The sequence below is a fragment of the Sparus aurata genome, chromosome 20, assembly GCF_900880675.1.
Source record: "Sparus aurata chromosome 20, fSpaAur1.1, whole genome shotgun sequence".
Classification (NCBI taxonomy): Eukaryota; Metazoa; Chordata; class Actinopteri; order Spariformes; family Sparidae; genus Sparus; species Sparus aurata.
The window spans coordinates 24,559,568-24,582,424 of record NC_044206.1 but is presented as its reverse complement, the minus strand read 5'-3'; the positions used below and the strand labels follow the sequence as shown (position 1 = coordinate 24,582,424).

At 46.8% G+C, this 22,857-nt stretch overlaps 1 protein-coding gene and 1 long non-coding RNA gene across 7 annotated transcripts in view; one reads left to right on the top strand and one right to left on the bottom strand.

The window, feature by feature from the left end:
- The window catches only part of sdk2b (sidekick cell adhesion molecule 2b), a 285,949-nt gene that overhangs the window by 239,207 nt on the left and 23,885 nt on the right, over positions 1–22,857 (top strand). For all 6 annotated transcript variants that reach the window (XM_030399675.1, XM_030399676.1, XM_030399673.1 and 3 more), the window contains exons 13-32: positions 1,153–1,329; positions 2,322–2,458; positions 3,331–3,478; positions 4,466–4,606; positions 5,316–5,497; positions 6,094–6,209; positions 7,334–7,529; positions 7,945–8,043; positions 9,953–10,144; positions 12,797–12,918; positions 13,552–13,661; positions 14,973–15,123; positions 15,211–15,448; positions 16,870–16,985; positions 17,131–17,419; positions 18,514–18,708; positions 19,273–19,474; positions 19,923–20,026; positions 21,464–21,534; positions 22,123–22,255. In XM_030399675.1, coding sequence (XP_030255535.1) covers positions 1,153–1,329; positions 2,322–2,458; positions 3,331–3,478; positions 4,466–4,606; positions 5,316–5,497; positions 6,094–6,209; positions 7,334–7,529; positions 7,945–8,043; positions 9,953–10,144; positions 12,797–12,918; positions 13,552–13,661; positions 14,973–15,123; positions 15,211–15,448; positions 16,870–16,985; positions 17,131–17,419; positions 18,514–18,708; positions 19,273–19,474; positions 19,923–20,026; positions 21,464–21,534; positions 22,123–22,255 — 3,119 coding nt within the window. The remainder of the gene's footprint in view (positions 1–1,152; positions 1,330–2,321; positions 2,459–3,330; positions 3,479–4,465; positions 4,607–5,315; positions 5,498–6,093; positions 6,210–7,333; positions 7,530–7,944; positions 8,044–9,952; positions 10,145–12,796; positions 12,919–13,551; positions 13,662–14,972; positions 15,124–15,210; positions 15,449–16,869; positions 16,986–17,130; positions 17,420–18,513; positions 18,709–19,272; positions 19,475–19,922; positions 20,027–21,463; positions 21,535–22,122; positions 22,256–22,857) is intronic.
- Positions 16,170–16,813, bottom strand: LOC115570896 (uncharacterized). The gene is made up of 3 exons (XR_003981844.1): positions 16,589–16,813; positions 16,406–16,500; positions 16,170–16,312 (listed from the first exon to the last, which is right to left on the bottom strand). It is a non-coding gene; the product is annotated as an uncharacterized LOC115570896 (long non-coding RNA).

Genomic DNA, 22,857 nt, shown 5'->3' with positions numbered 1-22,857 from the left:
TTTGATTGAGTGTGTTTTTTTTTGTTTTCTGCTGCAAAATGTGCAGTTTCCAGTGAGGATGAAGCTCAGAGCGAGGCGGCTGTCGTCGTGTTTTAATGCACCGACCCAACATTGAATAAGAAAAGGTGAAAGGTTCCTTCACAGTGAACAGAGAGCTCATTTTTTTTCCTTCCTCACTTTCCTGCCGCCTGCGAAAGAGAGCGAGTTTGTTCAGGGTTACAATCACAGCTCTCTTGACTTTGAGCGCTCACACTCTCCATCCTTCAGTTCAACATTCACCGCACAGCGAGGTGGAGTTTAATATCCGTCCACTGTTCTTCGTAACATTTTAGTTTTCGGGACTTGTGGACTCTGACCAGAACAATTTGGACGACTTGTTAGAGATCAGTCCGGTTTAATCAAAGGAGGCTCGCACTTCTCGCCTTGTTTGACTCGTTCTTTTAATCTCTAAATCACGGAGGGTTATGATTAATATTCATCCATCAAAAACGAGTGAGTAACAACCATTCAACACCACAATCACCCTTTTAAAAAGACTATTTAGTGCATGTCAGCATCCTCAGTGTGTTCCAGCTGTTCGACCGGTGCTGTTGATGAACTGAAGGTGCAGCAGGTGGTGCACGATGGTGATGGAGTTAAAGGACCTACTGTGTATTTTTGAAAGTGAAAAGCAGGTCGAGCTGCTCAAACACTCAATCCACAGAAAAACATAAACTATTCAGGAAATATGTCAGAATTTTTGTTAGAAACAAATTTAGCCAGGATATCCCCTGAAGTTAGCATGCCCCCTAACTGCACTGCTATCTGAGCTAACGCGCTAAGAGCAGCTACAGTTAGCAGCATTAAGCAGTGCAACTGGTGATATTTGTTTGGAGTGTTAATTTGACCAATTCTTACATATTGCATCTTTTAACCTTTAAACGATGAGGTGTCTAACTTCTGCGAGGTCATGATGTCACAACTGTACAGTCACTGCCCTTAGCCACGCCCCCCGGCTGACTGCTCAGGCCTGTCAGAGCTGACCAATCAGAGCAGCCTGGCCTTAAAGAGACAGAGCGTTCAGACAGAGGGTGAATGGACAGAAATGAAAACAACATGGGACCTTAAATGGAAATATTTAAGACCAGCTGACTGATATTTTTTGCGTTCTAGGCACGTCTGGGAGAAAGAGGGCTCGGTGGTCAGCGTCCAGTCCATCCCACGCATGCGACTGGATCCGGACGGCACCCTCCACATCTCCCAGACCTGGTCGGGGGACATAGGAACGTACACCTGCAGAGTCACCTCCGTCGGCGGCAACGACTCCCGCAGCGCACACCTCCGCGTCAGGTAAGCACCCTCCGCCTCCGGGGGGACACGCTCCACTTTTTCCCTCTCTCCCTTTTTTCTCTCAGCTTCTTCTTTCCTCCAGCATTCTGCGTGCAACACGCGCGTTCTCCGAAGCAAAGCAGCACGGAGGCAGACTCGTGCACGCGCCTCCGACACCAACCTCCTCGCCGCCATTCTCACCAACACCTCAGAGTCATTTCCACTTAAATGACACCTGCTCTTCCTCACCTTCGCCTGTCCTCATTCTCACCTGACACACTTGCATCCCCAGGAGACACCCCATCCCCCCCCCCCCCCACCCTGCCTCCATTTCCCCTGTCTGTGAGACTACACACACACACACACACACACACACACACACACTCCGATATTGTTTTTGTCATCTCTCTCTCTCCCTCCCAAACTTTTCCCGCACGGTGTGTGCCACTGCAGAAAAGGATGAACTCAATATGAATGAGACATCTAACTTTCTGTCTGCCAGCGGAGTGATGGACCGACCGGCTGATTGTTTGCGTCTCCCCCCTTTGTCCCCCCTGTTGGCGTCTCGTTTGACTGAGTAACTGTCTGTATCCGTTCATTCCAATAAGGTTTATCTACCAGTCTGTCTGTGCTTATCAGAATTTATGGCTGAATGAATTAATGATCCTCGGCTCTTGGGCCTCGTTTATTCATGTCTTTGTCTGTGCATTTTCCCCCGATCCATCCCTCCCTCCCTCCCTCCCTCCCTCCCCCCTCCTCGGTGATATCTATCTCATTTTGTCCGCCTGTGTCCATCTTTGACAAGCGACCGTCTCTGCAGTCTTGTCTTGCCACGTTTCATCACCTGTCTACCTGATCTCACCGCCATAAAACATTCAGCTGCACTTCAGATTTGGACAAGACGCCTTCAAGAGGAGACCTAAAATGCTCTGTGGCTCTCCGTCCCCGCGGAGGATTAACTGTGACGGGAGAGATTCTTTTATTTATCGGAGTTGTCCCGGTGTTCCCTGCAGGCAGCTGCCCCACGCCCCCGAGAACCCTTCAGCCCTGCTGAGCACATCTGAGAAAAGAGCCATCGACCTGGCCTGGGCCAAGCCGTTTGATGGGAACAGTCCCCTCATACGCTACATCCTGGAGGTTTCTGAGAACAGTAAGTCACATCTCGGCGGTGTTTGTGCAATCGTAGGCTTACGTACATCTCAGCGTCTCGTCGCCAGTCCGGCGAGCGGCAAACGGGATTACAACGTTGATTCCTGGGCGTCTTTTCACCCTCAGCGAAACCGCGGTCACAACATCGACATGTCACAAACACAAAGTTGTGTTCGGCTGCAGGTTGAAGAGAGACTTTGTGGATTGGTGTAAAGATATTTCTCCAAAGTCATATTGCCGCAAATATACAGGCTGACAAGGACGTTGCTATTGCAGCAGTTTTATATTTTAATGTAAAATAAGACAAACTTATTTATTATTATTAATGTTGTAGACGTTGTGTAGACATTTTTATTCATCCTCTACAATGTGCAAATAATAAAAACCTAGCCTGGCAGCCTGAAAGTGAAAATACAACCATCTTCAAACTCACTTTTGAACCAGTTTTAAATGTATTTCTCGTGATCGATGAGACGTCACGCGAACGTCCATCGCTGTGTTTAATCTGTGTTTAAGTCGGATGAGTGAACTCGACACTTAACAGCTCAGCGTGTAACAAGGCCGTCGGAGCCCTGCAGAACTGAGTTCTCCTGCAGTCCTCTCGGCTCTTTCTCTCAGCGTGACTCGTTTTTTTTAACTGAATGAATTTGAATTTTAAATTGTGACCTGCCGTGACAGAATGATTGCGGGCGTGCGAAAGTGAAAATCCCCTCTGAATATTAGTGAAATCTGCTGGTAATGTTCGACTCCCCTCCTTACGACAAAATAAAATTGAATTTTATGGGACGTTAAGGCGAAGCGGTTAGCATAGCGCTGAATGACATGTGTGGACTTTGTGTAACAAGGTGTAAAACTTGCTTTCCTTTGTTCTAGATGCTCCCTGGGCCATCCTGCTGGCCAATATCGAGCCGGAGTCCACAGCGGTGACGGTCAATGGCTTGATCCCGGCGCGCTCCTATCAGTTCCGCCTCTGTGCCGTTAATGATGTGGGGAAGGGGCAATTCAGCAAGGAGACAGACCGGTGAGCTCCAGCCAGATCCTACATCTACTCCAACCCCCTCCGCATCAATACTATCACAGTTTTTTGTCACTTTTATGGAGGCTATACAAAATACCGGCATCTGTTTTCCACCAAAACATCCCTTAATGGTATTCTGATTTATTAGCGCGCCGTTTAAACGGCAGAAGCAGCAAGAAATCTTTTCGAAAAAATGTCAAAAACGAAAACAGACGCATCTGCAGAACTTTGGAGGTAAATAACATGTCGTGCCCGTGAAATACGTTTCCTAGACAACCGGTCTGGACTGATCCCTTCAGTCAATACCCGGTGAGGAGGGACGTAGGTGTTAAGCCCACCAAAGCGGATACACACACACAGTACATGCACAATCACATGTAAACACGCACAGACACACACGGGCTCTCGCGTTCTCACAGCAGCAGGAGGGATTTAGGTCCGAGGCGACATCGGGTTCGGCCTCGCACAACTTCAAGCACTCCCCGACCCCCTCCGTCACCCCCTCCCTCCCTCCCTCCCACCGCCAGTCTGTCACGCCGCCTCACACTGCCAGCTCGCCAGCCAGAGTTGAGCCGCGGGGGGGCTCCGTCTGCGTGTTGCGGGGGGGCTGGCATCGAGCGCTCCGCGGCGCCATTTGGTACTAAGTCGCCAACCGCTGATCTCACTTCCATCTCCTGCACGCATCCTCTCCACAGGCACTCACAGGTGGTGTTTTGGCGGTGTAAATATATGGCTGCTTAGGTGGCTGAATAGCCCCGGCGTCCTCCTGAGACTCCCCTCAGATGTGGTATTAAGGGGAGGGTGGGGGGGGGGGGGAGCAAAGTCACACAAGGACCGGTCAGGGTTTTCTTTAACAGAGGCAACAAAGAGGTAAGAAACAGTGGAGTGAGAGAAACAGAGGGTCTGTAGTCGCCACTTCATACGCTTTGTTAGCAGGAAATGTTCTTTTAAGATTATTTTTCATGTGCGTATGTTTGCTCGTCCCCTCAGTGTCTCTCTGCCGGAGGAGCCCCCCAGCGCTCCTCCCCAGAACGTCATCGCCAGCGGCCGGACCAACCAGTCCATCATGATCCAGTGGCAGCCTCCGCCGGAGAGCCACCAGAACGGCATCCTCCGGGGCTACACAGTCCGGTAAGATCCCCGTTCATCCAGCCCCTCCGCTGACACCTGTCAGTTCCTTACTTGTTATTTTCTGAAAAAGGTGGAAGTTACAAGCGGAGACTCGGTCCAGCGTGAGGTCGTCCCACATGTCCTGTTCTTTAAAATCTTTCCTTTCATAGCAGGGAAACCTGCGCTGCTCTGCTCATCACGGCAGTAGGAACTTCACTTTACCAATCCTTAAATCCTGCACTCTGTACACCGTCACATCCTCAAATTCCCACCAAATATATCATAAAATCCATCCGTTTAATACTGTTTTTATCTCTGATCCCTGTCCATTATCTCATTATGAACTCCGTGAGTTAACTACACTGCAATTAGATAATATTTTACTCTGAGTAGATGGAAAACTAAAAATTAATGACTGGTTTGACTTCGCAAAACTTTAGCGCCTCTAATAGGCAGAGTCAGCATTATGCCAAACTGACTGTAATTCCTGTAAACATGTAATTAGTTTGGGTTTCTGTCAGGCTTTTTTATTCATTACATCCACATGAAACAGCAGGTGCTTCTCCAGACAACAGTCAGCGCCGTCAGTGGGGTTTTTAATTGCTTGTTTGCTGGTGCTTTGTCTCCCCCTAGCAGGGAGTCGGGTGTACTGCAGGTCCTCTCAGGGTGCACACACAGGGTTTTATTCTGTGGAATAGTCCAGAATTCAGAGTTCACATGTTTTCCTCAGGTACCGTCTGACCGGGCTGCCTGTCGACTACCAGATCAAGAACATCTCCAGTCCAGATGTGACCAACCTGCTGCTGGAGGACCTCATCATCTGGACCAACTATGAGATCGAGGTGGCCGCCTACAACGGGGCGGGTTTGGGCACTTTCAGCCACAAAGTCACCGAGTGGACTCTGCAGGGAGGTGAGCGCTCGCATCGTCAATACCATCGATCCGAGAGCAGAGCTGATCTGCTGACCGCTTTCTTTCTTAATTATGGAATGTGTCATTTTCAATGAGTCTGCAGTTATCCGTGCTAATTTTAAGCTTTGAGGTGTGAAGATTATTCATGATTGATAAGTGTAACATCCTCCCAGTGCAGCGTCGTTGCTAATCCGACAACAAAAACTCTTCCACTTTGCATCGAGTTTATTTTTATCTCTGACTGAAATCATCTACTAAAAGCCGGCGCTGACTGAAGCCCAACTGCATTAGCATTAAATCTTCTTTGTACCGACCACACAAAGGCGCGACATCGCCCTGAAATCCATAAGCAGCTCGCGCAGTGGCAAACAAACCCACAGAGAGCCGTGGTATTAGGTGTGAGTGTCATCAGAAAGAGAGTGATGGCAGTATCTGCCCTGACCTGTGCAGCACCGATCAATACCGACATCAAAATAGATGCAGGCAGACTTCCAGCAGTCAGCTGAGAGCTGCTCTCACACCTTTGTTTTTTATCTTTTTTCCTTCCCCCTCTGTTTCCCCTCTCTCCCTCTCCTCCTCCTCCTCGTCCTTCCCAGTGCCCACCATCGCCCCCGGTAACGTGCAGGCCGAGGCGGTCAACTCCACGGCTATCCGTTTCACGTGGATGGCGCCCAACCCGCAGTTCATCAACGGCATCAACCAGGGCTACAAGGTCAGTAGCTGCCGCCACCGGCAACCATCACGTCCATTGACAGAACTGTCAGAGCTGAACATCTCCTGTGTGAGGAGGAGGAGGAGGAGGAGGAGGAGGAGGAGGGAGGGAAGAGCCAGGGGGCAGAAAGATATTTGGCTCCGGCGTGAACGATGGACTTTGTTCACCCATTTGTCAGTCGGAGGTCATTCTCTTTATCATCGCGGCAATTTTTCATACGTTTTTATTGTGAAGCCGCGTGCACGCAATGATGAATGTCTTCATTATTTTGTCATGGGCTCTTGAACGTAGTCCATCTCTCTGTCTCTCACACATGCCTCATTGAAACAAATGTACTCTAACCCACCGGGAATCATAAAGCCACATCCGCGCGGCAGTTTTATTTTCCCGTCGACTCGGTTGAGATTTAATTATGTCACTGGGGTTTCTTTTTTTTCCTTCTTCTTCTTCTTCTTTTTGCCCTTCGTTTTCTTTGTCCGTCTGTTCAGCAGCGCTCCACAGGCCTCGCTCGGCTGGGTGGGAGCGGGTCACTGTACAGACCCAGCCTGAATTTTAAATACCAGATATTTTCTCCGGGGAGAGACTTAAGCAGCGGTGAGATAAAGAGAGTTTGCAGAGTGTGAAAGGTGATGGAAAAGTGGGGCAAGAGGAAGAATCTCATGGAGAGGTGGAGAAGAGTCGAGCTTCTATCCTCCCGACATCCTCTTGCCAACTCTTTACTTCCCTGGAAGCTCCCTCATCCTGGAACTGGAACCAAACCCAACAGACCTGCCATCAGGACTCATTACCTAACCACCTAATCGGTCCCCTAATCCACATCTCATTTGCAGATGCTATATGGTCCCCAACCACTGACATGCATCCATCTCTGGAGTCCTACCTCTCTCTGCCTCTCCCAGTCAAAACCTCTTCAGGGCATCTTTCTAAATCTATTTGGCAGAGCTGCGACGCCAAAAAAACAGAAAAAGAAAAACCCTCAGAGCGGCTGAGGACTACCAGATAGAGACACTAATGTTAGTTTTGTGAGAGCAAATGTGTGAGAGTTATTACCGGGAAAAAGAACGCGGCGGCGTTATTTTCGTCTGTGTGGCCGGTTTCCTTCACACCCGCTCGTCTGCTTTCAGCTGCTCGCCTGGGAACGCGGCAGAGACGACGACGTTTCCATGGTGACGGTGCGGCCGAACTTCCAGGACGGCGTCCACGTGGGATACCTGACGGGTCTGAAGAAGTTCACCGAGTATTACACCTCCGTGCTGTGTTTCACCACGCCCGGTGACGGCCCCCGCAGCCCGCCCAGAGCGCTGAGGACGCAGGAGGACAGTAAGTGACTTCCACTTCCACGGTGGCGGAGGGGACACGAGCGTCTCAGAGCAACACATCCTGCGGGCGAGATCTATTATTCATGCAGAACGAAGTTGTAGAGAAGCGCTAATGACTGAGTATATTCTGCATTCAGCCAGGATCATCATAATTGGGGACTTAGTTCCCTCAGAGATTATTGGTTTAAGCTTTAAGAACTCTTAATTTCCTTCAGCTTGTCATCAGACAGTTTTGCCAGCAGTTATCTTGTTTTTGCTGATTCTATTGTGAACATATTTTAAGATGCAAATGCCGGCGCCAGTTTGTGGCTAAAAAGTCCAGCGTGCCAGCTAATCAGCAGTGAACTTGTACCTTATGCAGATTGGCTGGTTTGCCCGTTGGCCTGACTCATTATTCTTATTTTGTCCCCATCCAGCCCCCGGTGCCGTGGGTCACCTGAGCTTCACGCAGATCCTGGACACATCGCTCAAAGTCAGCTGGAGTGAGCCGGGCGAGAAGAACGGAGTTCTCACAGGTACATTCACTTCCCGCCCCAAAGTTATACTTCATCGTGAGGAAGGAGAGGCGGGAAAAACAGCAGTTTGTCCGAGGTTGTGTTTGTCAGAGTTCACGAGCGGCGGCACCGAGGCGGAACTGAGGTTGGAAGATTTTTGTTGCGCATTGCTTTTTAACGACCTCATTTAGCGAGCCGGTTACGTGTGCACACACAGGACAGCTGCTTTATTTGATTGTTGTTTATTTTCCCCGCCAGCCGCTGCCCAGGCCTCCTGAGCTTACGAGACACCAAATATACCAACGCAGCAGTGAGACAACACTTGTCAGGAAACAGTACAACTTCTTACATAAAACATCACGCTGCAAACAAAAGAACGCTGTCTCCCTCTCCCAAAAGTTCTGCAAACAAAATAAAATCTGGCCCCGCTTCCTCGAACACATCTCTTTTATAATGTGAGAGGAAACGAAGAAGAGGAAAATAAATCACAGCCTTTAAGTCATCATATTCTATGAAGAGAAATAAAACATCACAAAAACATGGACTGTTTTCAGTTTCATCCAAGTTGCATTTTCTCCTCAGGGAGGTCGTTAATATCGCTTCGTTTCTGTAGCTGATAAAGAGATTTGAAGCTTCTGGTGACATTCTGGTCATCAGGCCGTCCGAAAGCACCAACACAACATCCCTCTTCCTGCGTTTGGAGCGATCGGTGCCATTGGCCGACTGTTTCATGTCGGCGTTTTTCAAACTATTCCTCGCTAAGGGACGCAACAAAAACCTCTCAGCCAGCGACTTGCGAGCTTGAACTGTCCCGTTCCGGATCATGTTTGAGAGGTGCATGCTGGTTTGAAAAGGAAACGGGTCGAACACATTGCAGTACCACCAATGGTCAGCAGCATCCTCCCATCCCGGAGTCCGTCTTTGACACCTTATAGCCAGCATGGCATCGTGTTTTTGTTTAGGTTTCTTGCCCCTATGATTCTAACGCTGACCCTAATTGATGAGTGGCTTCATAAATCTGGCCTGGGTTCCCAACTGGGCGCCTAAACCCAAACCCTTCCCTGGCTGTTCCATGTACGAACAGAATCGAGCCAGCAGCTGTCGCTTTGTCTTTTTGCGAGGAATTTAGCCGTCTTAATGCCTCCACACATGCAAAACAAGTTCTCCTCGACAATGTTGCTGCGCCCTGGGCTTTGCTCCACCCAAGACGATTGTGATTGGTTTAATGAAATGCAAACAAGCCAGATGGTTGTTTTTCTCTTATATCGGAATGAGAATCGGCGCAGCATGGAGATCAGGTCCGCCTATGTGTTCAAATTAAAGACTTCATCACACATGCAAAATCACCACATCAGATATCTTCCCTCTGAGCCACTGATACTTCTGTATCACTTAATTATGCACAAAACCGAGTAAAGACCAAATGCCCGCCAGTGTCTTTAATATTCAAGTGTTTACAAAGGTTGAGATTTAGCCGCACAGAGCGAAGTGTTTCCTTCCCAAACATTTTAAATGCGCTGCACTCTCCCCGGAGACAAACGCTGACATGCCATGTGAAATTATTGATTTGCCAAGAAATGCTGCCTAATGCCTTATGCAATCACATGAAAAGAGCTGCTGGCCAACGAGCAAATTGCATTAACTTTGAGAGGGTAAGCACGCGTGTGTGTGTGTGTGTGTGTGTGTGTGTGTGTGTGTGTGTGTGTGTGTGTGTGGATGCGAGCAGGGAGGAGGATGTGTGTGCGTGCGGGGAGGTATAATCACAGGCTGATTCAATTTTTGATGAAGTTAATTTAATATTTCTGTTAGCTTGCCCCGTTTCGCTTGCGAGCTGAGAGTCGCTGTCGTAAAAAAAAAAAACTGCTGTCGGATTCTCCCTGAGAGGATTCACGGCCTGTTGCTGACAACCTCCGTCTCCGCCGCTCTTCAGGTTACAGGATTTCGTGGGAGGAGTACAACCGGACGAACACCAGAGTCACCCACTACCTTCCGAATGTCACCTTAGAGTACAGAGTCACCGGGCTCACCGCTCTCACCACCTACACCATAGAAGTGGCGGGGATGACCTCCAAAGGCCAGGGCCAGCTGTCCTCCTCCACCATCTCCTCCGGCGTCCCACCAGGTCAGTAAACAAACAATCAGCCCAGCTGCAGACGGGTCGGTGCGGCCATGTTACAAGATATTCTCACACAGTCATTTTACCCAAAAGTAATGAAATATTCAGCTCTGCCTTCACCTCAGTCTCTCAGAGGTGAATGAAGTTTTATTCGTACTGCTCATAGCTGCGACAAAATCTTGTCGTATCCTTTCCATAAACAACATCCCAATTACTCTGCATGAATTAGTTTTCAGTGGTTTTAATTACTTTCCACTCGAATGAGCGCTACAGAGAGGATTGCACGTCAACAAAAAGTTTTGGGGGGACTTTTGAGTTATCATCAAAATGGAAGCAATGGAGACCAAGATTTGTTTTCTGGCAGACCAATTTCAACTTCTCTACTCGGCTGAGACCAAAGAATTGTTCTTAACTTCCCCGTCCCTCCTGCCTCACTGCACTGTGAGATTTAAGGGTGGTTGAACTTGAAGGTTCACAAGAAGAGTAACTAATGATTAAGTAATTAGTAATTAATGCATCAGTTGTTAACTACTCAGTATTATGTTTCTCTGAAGGTGCAGAAAAAGAGTAACTAATGATTAAGTAATAAGTAATTAATGCATCAGTTGTTAACTACTCAGTATTATGTTTCTCTGAAAGTGCAGAAAAAGAGTAACTAATGATTAAGTAATTAGTAATTAATGCATCTGTTGTTAACTACTCAGTATTATGTTTCTCTGAAAATGCAGAAAAAGAGTAACTAATGATTAAGTAATTAGTAATTAATGCATCAGTTGTTAACTACTCAGTATTATGTTTCTCTGAAGATGCAGAAAAAGAGTAACTAATGATTAAGTAATTAGTAATTAATGCATCCGTTGTTAACTACTCAGTATTATGTTTCTCTGAAGGTGCAGAAAAAGAGTAACTAATGATTAAGTAATAAGTAATTAATGCATCAGTTGTTAACTACTCAGTATTATGTTTCTCTGAAGGTGCAGAAAAAGAGTAACTAATGATTACGTCATTAATTAGGGACTTTACTGAAGTTAACTGCTCTGTTGTATGTTTCACTTGGAGGTGCACAATCATACTTACTAATTATGAATAAGTAATCAGTAGCTAATCAAGAAGGACTAATAGAAAAAGTGTTCTGTATGTTGATTCATTAATTATCAAGTTGTTTTGACTCTTTACTATTTTCTTAGATATCCTGCATTTTTATTTCCTTGTAGGTCAAACTTTTCACCACTACGTTTCCCATAATGCACCCCATTGTCGTCCTTCACTGGAGCCTCCTTGTCACCCTAAATGCCGTCTTACAATCATCCACATCTGCAGTTTGTAAAGCCGGCGTTCTCTTAACATTTTAGTCTCCAGCCTGAGCCACGGTGGCCTCTGCTGAACCGTCCTGCATATTTACTGTTTCACATTAAACTTAGTGAACGCGCTCCACGTTGTCTGGCGCCAGACACAATGAAATCGGACCCCAGCCACCTCAGCTGTGACAAAAAAAAACCCCAACCTGTGCACGTTTGCCCCACACCTGTAAAAAAGATCATACCTCCCACGAGAGCATTAAAGACAACTTCAGCGTTTAATGATTTCATATTTGTAAAATTGCGTAATAGAAAAATACAGTTGCTCGCATCAATTACCTGCAGCAGCATTCAGTGCATCTGCGCGACCTGGGGAATGACGGGCGTTTATATTGAGAGCAGGCTTCAGAGCAGCAGTTATGGTCCCCAGAATGGTGATTACTCTCATTGTGTATGTGTAAAGAATACACCTATGTGCCTCCAACTGTGCCATAACAATCCAGCTGAACGCCGCCTCAATAATCAGTCAAGCAAAGGATTTAGAGAGAGGTAATTCTTCTACGGCAGGTGTAATCTGCATTTCATTAAGTTCGACTACACCAGCATTTAAGCAATCTTGGAGGAAAAAAAAAATGCTTTAGTGCGCCCAAGGAAGTCATTACATCCTTTTTTAATATTAGTATCCAATATAGAAAAGTTAATATCTTCAGCTAGGATTTATGGGAACTATATGTTATGCTTGGTTTAATGTTTGTCTCGCGGGAAGCATGAGGGGGGAAAATATATGAAGAATCAATTGTTTTATGCACAGGCACATTCTCATATATACCTACGGAGGCGCATAGAAACAGAAAACATCCGTACGCACACAACGATGATATTCATATACACAAAGACGCCCTCCCGCTGAGCTTTGAATCCCCCCCGTTTTCAGATTTGTTCCCCCCTCTCTAGGATTTCCCGGGGAGTAATCCATTCTTATTGTTTACTCAGCTCAAGTGTAAACAGTAGGATATCAGATTGAATCGTATCTCCAGATAACTGCGGTGTAATTGACATTCATGGCATTGTCCCCGCCTGTGTACTGTGCGTAAGCGTCTTCTTCCAAATCTAATCTGCTCTCGCCGTCTGAGCTGAAGTTGGGTGCACAAGGGGGAAAAGAGAAATAAGTTGAGATCGCTGGGAAAATTCCCCTCCCGTGTGCCGTATCTGTGCGGCCACAAGAGGGTGCTGTAGGAGGTAGAACAACAGCAGCCGGTGTGAGAGGCAGCAAATCAAAATGCACCTGTGGTACTGATTTGTCCCTCGGTCTGTCCTCTGTCTTTGTCTTCGTCTAACTTTCCTCTCCGCTCCGTCACAGAGCTCCCCGGTCCTCCAACCAACATGGCAATTTCCAACATCGGCCCGCGCTCCGTCACCCTGCAGTTCAAACCGGGCTACGATGGCAAAACCTCCATTTCTCGCTGGCAGGTGGAAGCCCAGGTGAGCTAGGTTTAATTCAGAGTCATTTTTAGTTCTTGGAGAAACTGAGGGTCCCGACAGGTCCCTTGAAATTCTTGAAAGCTTGTGTGAAACAATAGAGTTTGAGTTCTTCTGATATCTTTTTAAAGCCTGATAGTTCTCATTAATTACTTTGAATGTATCTTCAAACTGTCAAATTCTTTCATAAAACTGAGGACAGCCCCCAGAAAGGAAAAATAAGACTTACACTTGCTGCAGTGGATAAGTTTGTTACAGTTACCTGCCTCCAAAAACACCAAATAACGCCACCTCGGATTAGAGAGACTGCCTGAGTCAGACCTCCACGGTCGAATTGCTATAAAGAAATCCCTACTGAGGGAGACCGGCGATAAGAAGAGGACTGATTGGGCCAGGAACCACCAGGATTGGACCAGCGGGAATCTGTACTTTTGTCTGATGGAAATAGGCTCTGAAGTTTTCTCCCTGAATATGATGTTTATGAAGACGCGGGAACCCTGCTCACCTTCCTTTATGATGGTGACATAAGCAGGATTTCAAGATTGTATCCAGATCTCATGGACTGCCTCACTTGTAGAGGTTTGTTGTGTGTGATACCTACTGAAGTCGTTGTGATCTCTGTTGTCTTGCCCTCAGGTGGGTGTGGTGGGAGAAACTGAGGACTGGGTGATGGTCCACCAGGTGTCCAACGAACCTGAGGCACGCTCCTTAGAAGTGCCAGGGCTGAATCCATACACCTATTACAGGTAACCCTCTGGGAACTATGTCTGCTTCAACACGTTGGTCTGCCGTTATCTGTATCTGCTGCAACGATACGACACAGTACGATATTAAGATCGATTTGATACGATACAATACGATACAACACGATATTAAGATCGATTCAATACGATACAATGCTATACAATATGACACGACACGATACGATAGTACAATATAAAGATCGATTTGATACAATACAATGCGATACAATACGACATGACACGACACGATATGATACGATACGATACAGTACAATATTTAGATCGATTTGATACGATACAATGCGATACGATATGACATGACACGATACGATAGTACAATATAAAGATCGATTTGATACGATACAATGCGATACAATACGACACGACACGATACGATACAGTACAATGTTAAGATCGATTTGATACGATACAATGCGATACAATACGACACAACACGATACGATACAGTACAATATTAAGATCGATTTGATACGATACAATGCGATACGATACACTTTATTATTCCCCTAAGGGAAATTTTCTTGGACTTTTTATTAGCTGCATTTAGACAGTTTTCACCACTGACATAATCTACATTCATATATTCTGGAGTTTTTAAAATAAAAGGGCCATTTTATGCCTTTTAACGGGGTAATTATAAAAAAAAAATTCTCAAAAAACCACATCAGACACTCATTAGAGAATTCTTACACACACAGTACATTATCATAGTAACAGAACGGTCGTTCTAAAGATGAACATGTATATATTTTTTAGTATAATCTAAAGCCAGATAACATGAAAATGTACAGAATGAGACATATTACAGATGAGGTATATTTGCACTTCAGCATCTCCCAGGAGCTTTATCTTCTTCTCTCCTCCTTTGATTCAGATCCAGGCTTGTTATGGATATTGCGATTTTGAAATTATTTTTCAAGCGTGCTCATGATCTGTATCCTGCCGCAGTCTCGCTTGTTTTCCATAATCACACTCAATATCAGAGATGAGAATTTCACAGAGCTGATCCCAGAAGACCTGACAGCAGCTACAGTTCTCCTCATCCCGGCATCAGCGCTGCCACTTTACATTTGAGTGGAGTTTGAGCTGCTGTTGGATCAGGATTTTGTTTCAGTTTTTTTTGCATATTCAGGCTGCAGCACAATGCTCTGATCTCGGTTCAAGTGCGATAAGCCTTATGTAAGAGGATGCAAGTACTCCAATAATGCTGGGAATTCACTGCCAGACTCTGTTGAAAGAAAAACTTCCTTTTTTTGCAGACGTTGCATTGTAATATTTTACTCCAAACACCAGGTTCCGCATGCGCCAGGTGAACATAGTGGGCGTCAGCCCCCCCAGCCAGCCCTCCAGGAAGATCCAGACCCTGCCGGCTCCTCCTGACATCGCCCCCGCCAATGTCACCCTGCGCACGGCTAGCGAGACCAGCCTCTGGTTACGGTGGATGGTAAGTAGGACTCTGAATTATCCTTACCTTTTTCAACTGATGTAGTCCGGCTTTCTTGACCCACTTTCTCCCTCCCTCAATGTTCAGCCTTTGCCTGAATGGGAATACAACGGGAATGCAGAGCAGGTGGGCTACAGGGTTCAGTACTCCCGCGCAGGCTCACAGGGCCGGGCTCTGATCCACATCATCGGCGACCGCCTGGAGAGAGAGTTTACCATCGAGGACCTGGAGGAGTGGACGGAGTACGAGGTCAGGGTCCAGGCTGTCAATGGAATCGGGACGGGTCCCTGGAGCCAGCCGGTCCGAGGCAGGACGAGAGAGTCCGGTGAGCGAAAGTCTGAGTGAAATAAAACACTATTTCTGTTCATGTATCGATCCTCAGGTAAGAGCTTAATTGCTCAAAAGCGCCTTTGTTTGTCGCTGCCAATTGTGCTGTCAAGAAACAACAATGAAATGAGGATTCGTTCTATCCGAGGTGTTTGTTTTACACCTAAAACAAGCCGACAGCGACACACACACACACGCACACACACACACACCTGCAGGAGCTCCGTTAACACGTTTTCGTCGATTTTCTCATAAAAAGAAACCACAGTGATTACGTGTCTAATGTCAGAGCTGCAACAATTAGTCTTTAAATGGATTACTCGATTTAGGGAAAATTACTTTACAGCTATTTTGATAATCAGTTAATTATTTCAGTCATTTTTCGAGCAGAAATGTGAGAATATGCTGCTTTTCTATGTCTAACCTGATAGTGAATGAGGAGTCTTTGGGTTTTTGTACTGTTGGACCAGAGAAGCCGTTTGAAGACGTCTCTTTGGAGACTCGTGGAAATGGTGATGACGGAGAACATGAAATGGCTCCTTCTGGCATAAACCACGTCTCCGGAAGCCCCCCGAGATCCCAAATTGATTTGAAAGGACATTATTTACAACCTCGCTGTGTGGTCGAGCTGATGCATCCACCTCAGGCACGATGCACACTGACGCTTTGAGCTCAGCTGCTGCAGTGAAACATTTTCAGCTTTTAAAAAAACCCCCAGAAATATTTTGCGCGTGTCTAAAATTCACCCACATTTCCATCGGCACGGTGGCAATTACAAAAATGACTTCAGTTTTCATTTTTGGGTGAACTCATCCTTTAATCCGTTATTTGCAGCCCTGCTATCGACCATTCCTCGCAGCATCTGTGCGGAATATCAACAGCATTAGTCATATCAGAAGTAACACTTGCGGTTTACACGTTGCCGTGTGTCAGATTTATGTGCGAGTCTTCTCACCAGAAACCTTCTTAAAGCAGAAACACTTCTTTTCCCTCCTCGCCTCGTCTTTCACCTCGCTGACCAGACGTCGGTTAGCCGGGAATGGAAGGAGTCTGAGGAAATTAACAACACATGGACACGAATGTGGAATTCCTGTGCTCCCTTTTTCTTTTTCTTTTTTTCTTTTTTTTTTCCACTCACTGCAGCAGATTCTTCGGAATCAGCGCAATATGTCCAGGGATGAGTGCCAAGGAAGAGAAAAGGCCTATTCTTTTTCTCTGTTCAGCAGGCCTGGAGGGTTTACCAGGATATCAGAGGCTGTGTGCAAACACAAGAACAAATAAAAGAACCGTGGCAGATTACATAAAAACGCTTCTGCATTCCTGCATCCACACAGGGAGCATGACGAATTCATTTTTTATAATATATGGCAAACAATGCAGGCGTAATATTCTCGCCTCCCTGCTGTCTTTGTTTTGCAGTCCCCTCCTGTGGACCCACCAACGTGTCCGCCTTCGCCACCACCTCCAGCAGCATCCTGGTGCGCTGGTTTGAAGTTCCTGAGCCGGACAGGAACGGCCTCATTCTGGGCTACAAGGTCAGTTTGTGCTTTATGTTTATTTACAAAGCCAGTCGATGTCCAATTAGTTTTTAGAGATCTAAGAATACAAAGCAGCAGGGTGACAGTGTTAAAGGTTTCACTTTTCCCTCCTAACTTCTTTAATATCTCCTGGCCGGATCAGGTGGTGTACAAGGAGAAGGACTCGGACAGCGCGGTCCACTTCTGGACGGTGGAGGGGAACGCCACGCACAGTGTCCAGCTGACCGGCTTGGGGAAGTACGTTCTCTTTGAGATTCAGGTTCTGGCCTTCACAAGGATCGGAGACGGACGGCCCAGTTCTCCTCCCATCCTGGAGAGGACTCTGGACGACGTGCCGGGACCTCCGGTGGGCATCCTGTTCCCCGAAGTGCGGACCACCTCAGTGCGGCTTATCTGGCAGTCGCCCTCGCAGCCTAATGGCATCATACTCGGTTAGTAACCAGTCGGTCAACTAGTGGATTGAACATTGATACAACATGAAAAAATTACCAACCGAATGTAAAGAAGTTAAGTCATCCAGGTCACGGTCGCGCTGTATCGTATCATTTCATCTCTCACCCAAGAGCCTTCTTCAGTTCTAGTTCCAGCTGCCTACGATAAAACACTTCAAATATAAAGAAATAATTGTTTTGATGTTATGATGTCATGCATTGTTGCAGAGACATCTACTGAAGATAGCGTGCTAGCCAGCTAGCCTCCCATCAGCGACGTTGGTGTTAGCAACGTAAACTGTCCGGAGTTCTTGCTGCACGGATAACTGAGCTAATTTCATTGTGGCAGCTACAGTTGGCAGCAGTTGGCGGTTTCTCTGTAGTATGCTGCCCCCTAGTGGTTTGGAGTAAGAATTCGACAGGTGACCAGTTCTTACATATTGCACCTTTAACAGTCTCTAATGGCTCGTTCATACATGCAATATTCTTTAAAGTGCGTAATTTTGTCTGTTTTCTGAGTGTTTTCCTACTTTTCGGCCAGTCATTACAGTATTTTTTACAGTATTTCTCAAATTTTGCAGGGAAATCTAGAATATTGTCTAGAAATTTCAATATTGTCTGCAGTAATATTGGCAAACTACCAAATGCTGCACTCTCAGGGTCCTTTATTCAGGTGTAATGTAGCGTTAGACCCACCGGTGTAGATCCTGATGACTCTCAACACGCTGGTGTAGTTGTTTGATTTTCAACCTGTTGGGCAGGACACTGTCAGATCGTGTTATACTGCAGCATTGCTGTGAGGGGAGTTGGATTCTCCTGTGAGATAATTTGTGGATTTCCTCGGAGCGTCTGATTCCGCATGCATCTGTCGGATCATTTATTTTAAACTGTGCATTCCGACAGTCGCGGGAGCAGATGCTAATGGAGTCGTTTCGGAGGAGACGAAGCAGCTTGTTGCACGGTTTGCTTTTCCCTCGTATTGTTAGGAAGAACAACGCAAACAACAAATGCTTTAAATACCTCGAACACGTTTCTCTAGCGCCCCAGATTTAATTTTACTAATCGGCTCCGTGTGACACCACCTTCTCTTCCAGCCTACCAGATCACGTACCACCTCAACTCCACCAACAGCAACGCGGCCACGGTGGACGTTCTGAACCCCAGCGCTCGCCAGTACACGGTGACCAGCCTCAAGCCGGAGTCCGTCTACGTGTTCCGCATCACGGCGCAGACGAGGAAGGGCTGGGGGGAGGCCGCCGAGGCCCTGGTGGTCACCACGGAGAAAAGAGGTAACACTGACGATTTTACAACTAACACATTAGAGCGCTCACAAACAATAACTTTATGTGTCTTTGCAAAGTGAAGCTGTGTGTTGAGCGGATCATTCGTGGTCCACACAGTAACAGTGAGTTCCTCAGAGCAGACACACGTGTGCGAGCTCCGTAATCACACCACCGGTGGAGAGCCTCGCTAAGCCTCGCCCTGCACTCAGTTCATTCCCAGTGAACAGTCCAGTTAGCAGATGTGCTTCATGAAGGAGCGTTTTGTGCCCTGTGGGTGTTTATCGGAAGCGCTCTGATGCAGTTGTGAGAAACGAATAAGTCCATCTGCTTCCCCCCCCGAGGCGTGTCGCGGATTGTTTACTCTGCAACTTTCATTTCTCAGCTTCTTTTCATTCATCAGCGTCGCACCGTGTTGTTGTTTTTTTTCCTTCCTTGTCTGCGCAGTGTAGCTCATGCAAATGTGAACAAGCAGTAAACAACTTTTTTTCTCGTTTGCCGTCCTTACTTGTCTCTCATCCAAATCCCTCTGTTACCTGATGTGTGTGTGTGTGTGTGTGTCCGTCCCTCCAGCTCGTCCCCAGCCCACCAGCCGTCCCATGGTTCCTCAGAAGGACGTCCAGGCCCGCCAGGTGTTGCTGTCGTGGGAGCCCGGCAGCGACGGCCTGTCGCCGGTGCGTTACTACACGGTGCAGCTCAGAGAGCTTCCTGAGAGCAACTGGACCGTCCACTCCGCCTCCGTCAACCACGAGGCCTCCTCCTACATCGTATCCAGGTAGTGCTCTCTAGCTTTTGGGGTTTTTTTACGGCAGATTTGTCCTCTCTAGAGGATGATACTAAATAAAACACTTTATCCTCTCACAGTCTCCACTGCTGCATTCACTTAAATATTCCCATGGCTCTTGTTTACTTGGCAAATAAGCAATATCCTCATATGGATGTTTCCAGGGTATTACAGTCTGCTGTAGGACATAAACAACCGTATAAACTGGTCGCAAACATTTCAGGGTATTAGAAATGACGTTCAGCCGACGCAGCAGGCAGCATTTCCGTCTCTGTTTAGCTGAAATGTGCGCCTTGTAGTTTGCTTGTAAAGAAACATGTAGCTCCCGCGGCGCGACAACATTTCTCTTTTGATGTCTGTGACTTAAAAAAGGCTTAAGATCCGGCGCCGTAGTTTATCACCCAGGTTGATGTGCTTCCCTGTGCTTCCTCCTCGTCAGGCTGAAGCCCTTCACGTCCTACCAGTTCAGAGTAAAAGCCACCAACGACATCGGGGACAGCGAGTACAGCGAGGAGAGCGAGGCCATCACGACCCTGCAGGACGGTAGGAGAGAAAAAACTAACCTAAACCTCATTCACAGTTTTACGAAAAAGCATCTCGATCTTTAAGCAGCAGTGTGACGTTTTGGGAAATGTGATTTTCTCACTTTTCGAGGTCACAGCGAGCAGCAGATCGGCTTATTTTAGCAGAAAGACTAGAAGAGATGAAGGCTTTAGTATCAAAATACCTCTAAAGCTTACATTTACGTTTGTTTGGTCCATTCAAGTTATGCAGCGATGTGCTGTGGTTCATTGGGGAGTCATGTGCAGGACTCTTTCTCGGCGGGTGATGTGACTTCTCGCCGTGTCCGTTGGTTTCCAGGCAACCTCGCTGTGTTGACAAGACTTCAGGAAGTCACTGCGGCCAAGAAAACGTCCTGCACATGACAAAAATAAACATATTTCCTAAAGAAATCAAAATGAAATGTAAAGCCTTTTGTGGCCCCAGAGGAGGCTGGATATAATCTGGTGAATTTCCTCTGGTGATGTCACTCGGCGGCTAAATTGCATTGTGGGTAATGTCGGTGCCAGGCTGTGAAAAGCAGCCGGCCGGTCTGGCAAAAAGAAATTGTCAAAATCAGCGACGGCAAAACCGGAGATATTGTCTCTTTCATGCCACACATTCTACTTCCTTATCAAAACCGTTGCGCCTACATTACCCACAATGCAGCTTGGCCACTGAGTGACATCACTGGAGGCACAAAAGGCTTAATACTATTTTTATCACATATGCAGACCTGTTAACCCATTTTAATGTGTAAACTTGGAGTTAATCTTTAATGTGGTGATATTTTAGAGTAACTGTATTTTAAGATCTTTGAGAAAAGTGGAAGTTAATCGGTAATAAAGCTCTTTTAAGTCCTTATAAGATGCAAATTATATAACTTAATATACGTGTTAGTCCCAGTCTTTAGTTGATCCTGTTCAAACTCGTAATAAACAAGTAAAAATATGAACATTAAATATATTTTTTCAACTGAGTGTCATTAAGGATTAGCAAATTATCACTTTTTGTTTTATTTACATTTGACCTGACTCTGTAGAAATCTTCCAGGTCTGATTATTATTAACCTCACTCACATCTGTAGCTCTGTGAAAAGCCTGTGATGTCTGCATGAATCGGCCCGTTGTAGCGGAGCCGGCGCTGCTGGCAGAGGCAGCAGGTGATGTCATGTGTGCACCATCTGCAGTCACCATGAGACGAGAGGGGCGGCGTCGGATCCCTGGCAAACGTTCATCCTGCGGTTGTTTAACCAACTAAAAGAGGAATGTTGTGTCAGAGCTGCTGTTTTTGACTCATCCGTCAGCGGTTCTGTTGTGCTGCAGCCCGCCGCGTGTTTATGCTCCGTGAATGCCACTGCACACGCTCAGATTAGGCGTCTTGAATTGTGCACATTTTCAGCTCAATTTAGCCCATTTCTTCTCCCTTTTATCGCCCCAGCGCCCGACGAAGCACCCACAATTCTCTCCGTGACGCCGCACACGACGACGTCGGTGCTGATCCGCTGGCAGGTGAGTGGAAGGCAGTTTGTTTTATGTTTCATTGTTTGCAAAAAAAGATTTAAAAAAATCCATGAACGTCTTGAGAAAGTGGCCTTTAATGAGAGGCCGTGACAGCGTGCGGAGGCCTGTACTTACAGACTGGATGCTGCAGACGTTTACAGGCACCCTCACCTGAATTAACAGGTCATAAAGAGGAAAAACAGGAGGCTCCGAGCCACAGTTTTACTTTTATGGAGAACACTTGTAGAGTTTATAAGGACAGAGAGGTGCTTGTTTCCTCCGCCTGCCTCTTCCCTCTGGCCTCGCTCCCTCGTGGGGGATTTCTCCGTGTGACTCACCTGAGGATGAGCTCAGATAAATTTTATTTTTTTACTGTAAGTCTCATCAGTGACGGTAAGTTAGAGACAAAACACAGAGTGAGGAGGCGGAATTATAGACACAAGAAACAAATGAGGAAAAAGGTGAAATTAGCATTTTATATGACCTCGTTAAGACTGGAAAACTGGGTCACACGTGGTACTTTAAGCTGTTTCTGGACCGCAGTTCTGTAGAGACATCACCTGAGCTCCTCGTGTGTTTTTCTTTCCCCCCTCACAGCCCCCCTCCGAGGAGAAGATCAACGGAATCCTGTTGGGCTTTCGGATCCGGTACCGCGAGCTGCTGTACGACCGCCTCCGCAGTTATTCCGCTCACAACATCAACAGCGCGTCCACGTGGGCCGAGCTGAACGGTGAGCCATCAGTGCAGCTAACGTGTCGGGTCCAAGTCGGTTCCTAACACGAATACACTTTGCAGGACAGCAGACAACACGCTGGAGTGTTAGTTAAAGGAAATAAACAGAGATGAGCTTTGATTCTGCTCATCGGCTGGATTTGCAAAGATCGTGTGAGCGATGAGAGATTCTGGTTCTCTGTTACCATCTGTAGAAATTAATCAAGGACAGAAAGGACAGCAGTGGCGTTTCCCCCCCCCGAAAAAAAAAATATCCCATTTCTCTCTCTTCCGGCTTTACCTCGGTAACGTTTCATACAATTACCCGACTCTGTCACGCTTGATAAGCGCTCAGTCTGTCTGTGTCAGCGGCACTGTTATTTCCGTCAGAGGGAAAGCGTCCACACACAGGCCCGTTCTGTTCCCCAGATCTGCCCGCTGGTCTTGACACTTCACAGCAAAACATTTCATCTTGTGATCAGTAGCTATCGGCTGCAAGCTATTATTAGTTTACTCAGGAGCCGCTGTGTTTCTGCTGCTCTCTGGAACTTTAGCCTATAATTTTGCTCTTGTTGAGTCATTGCGGGGCTCGCTGACGGCTATGATCACAGTGATTGTGCT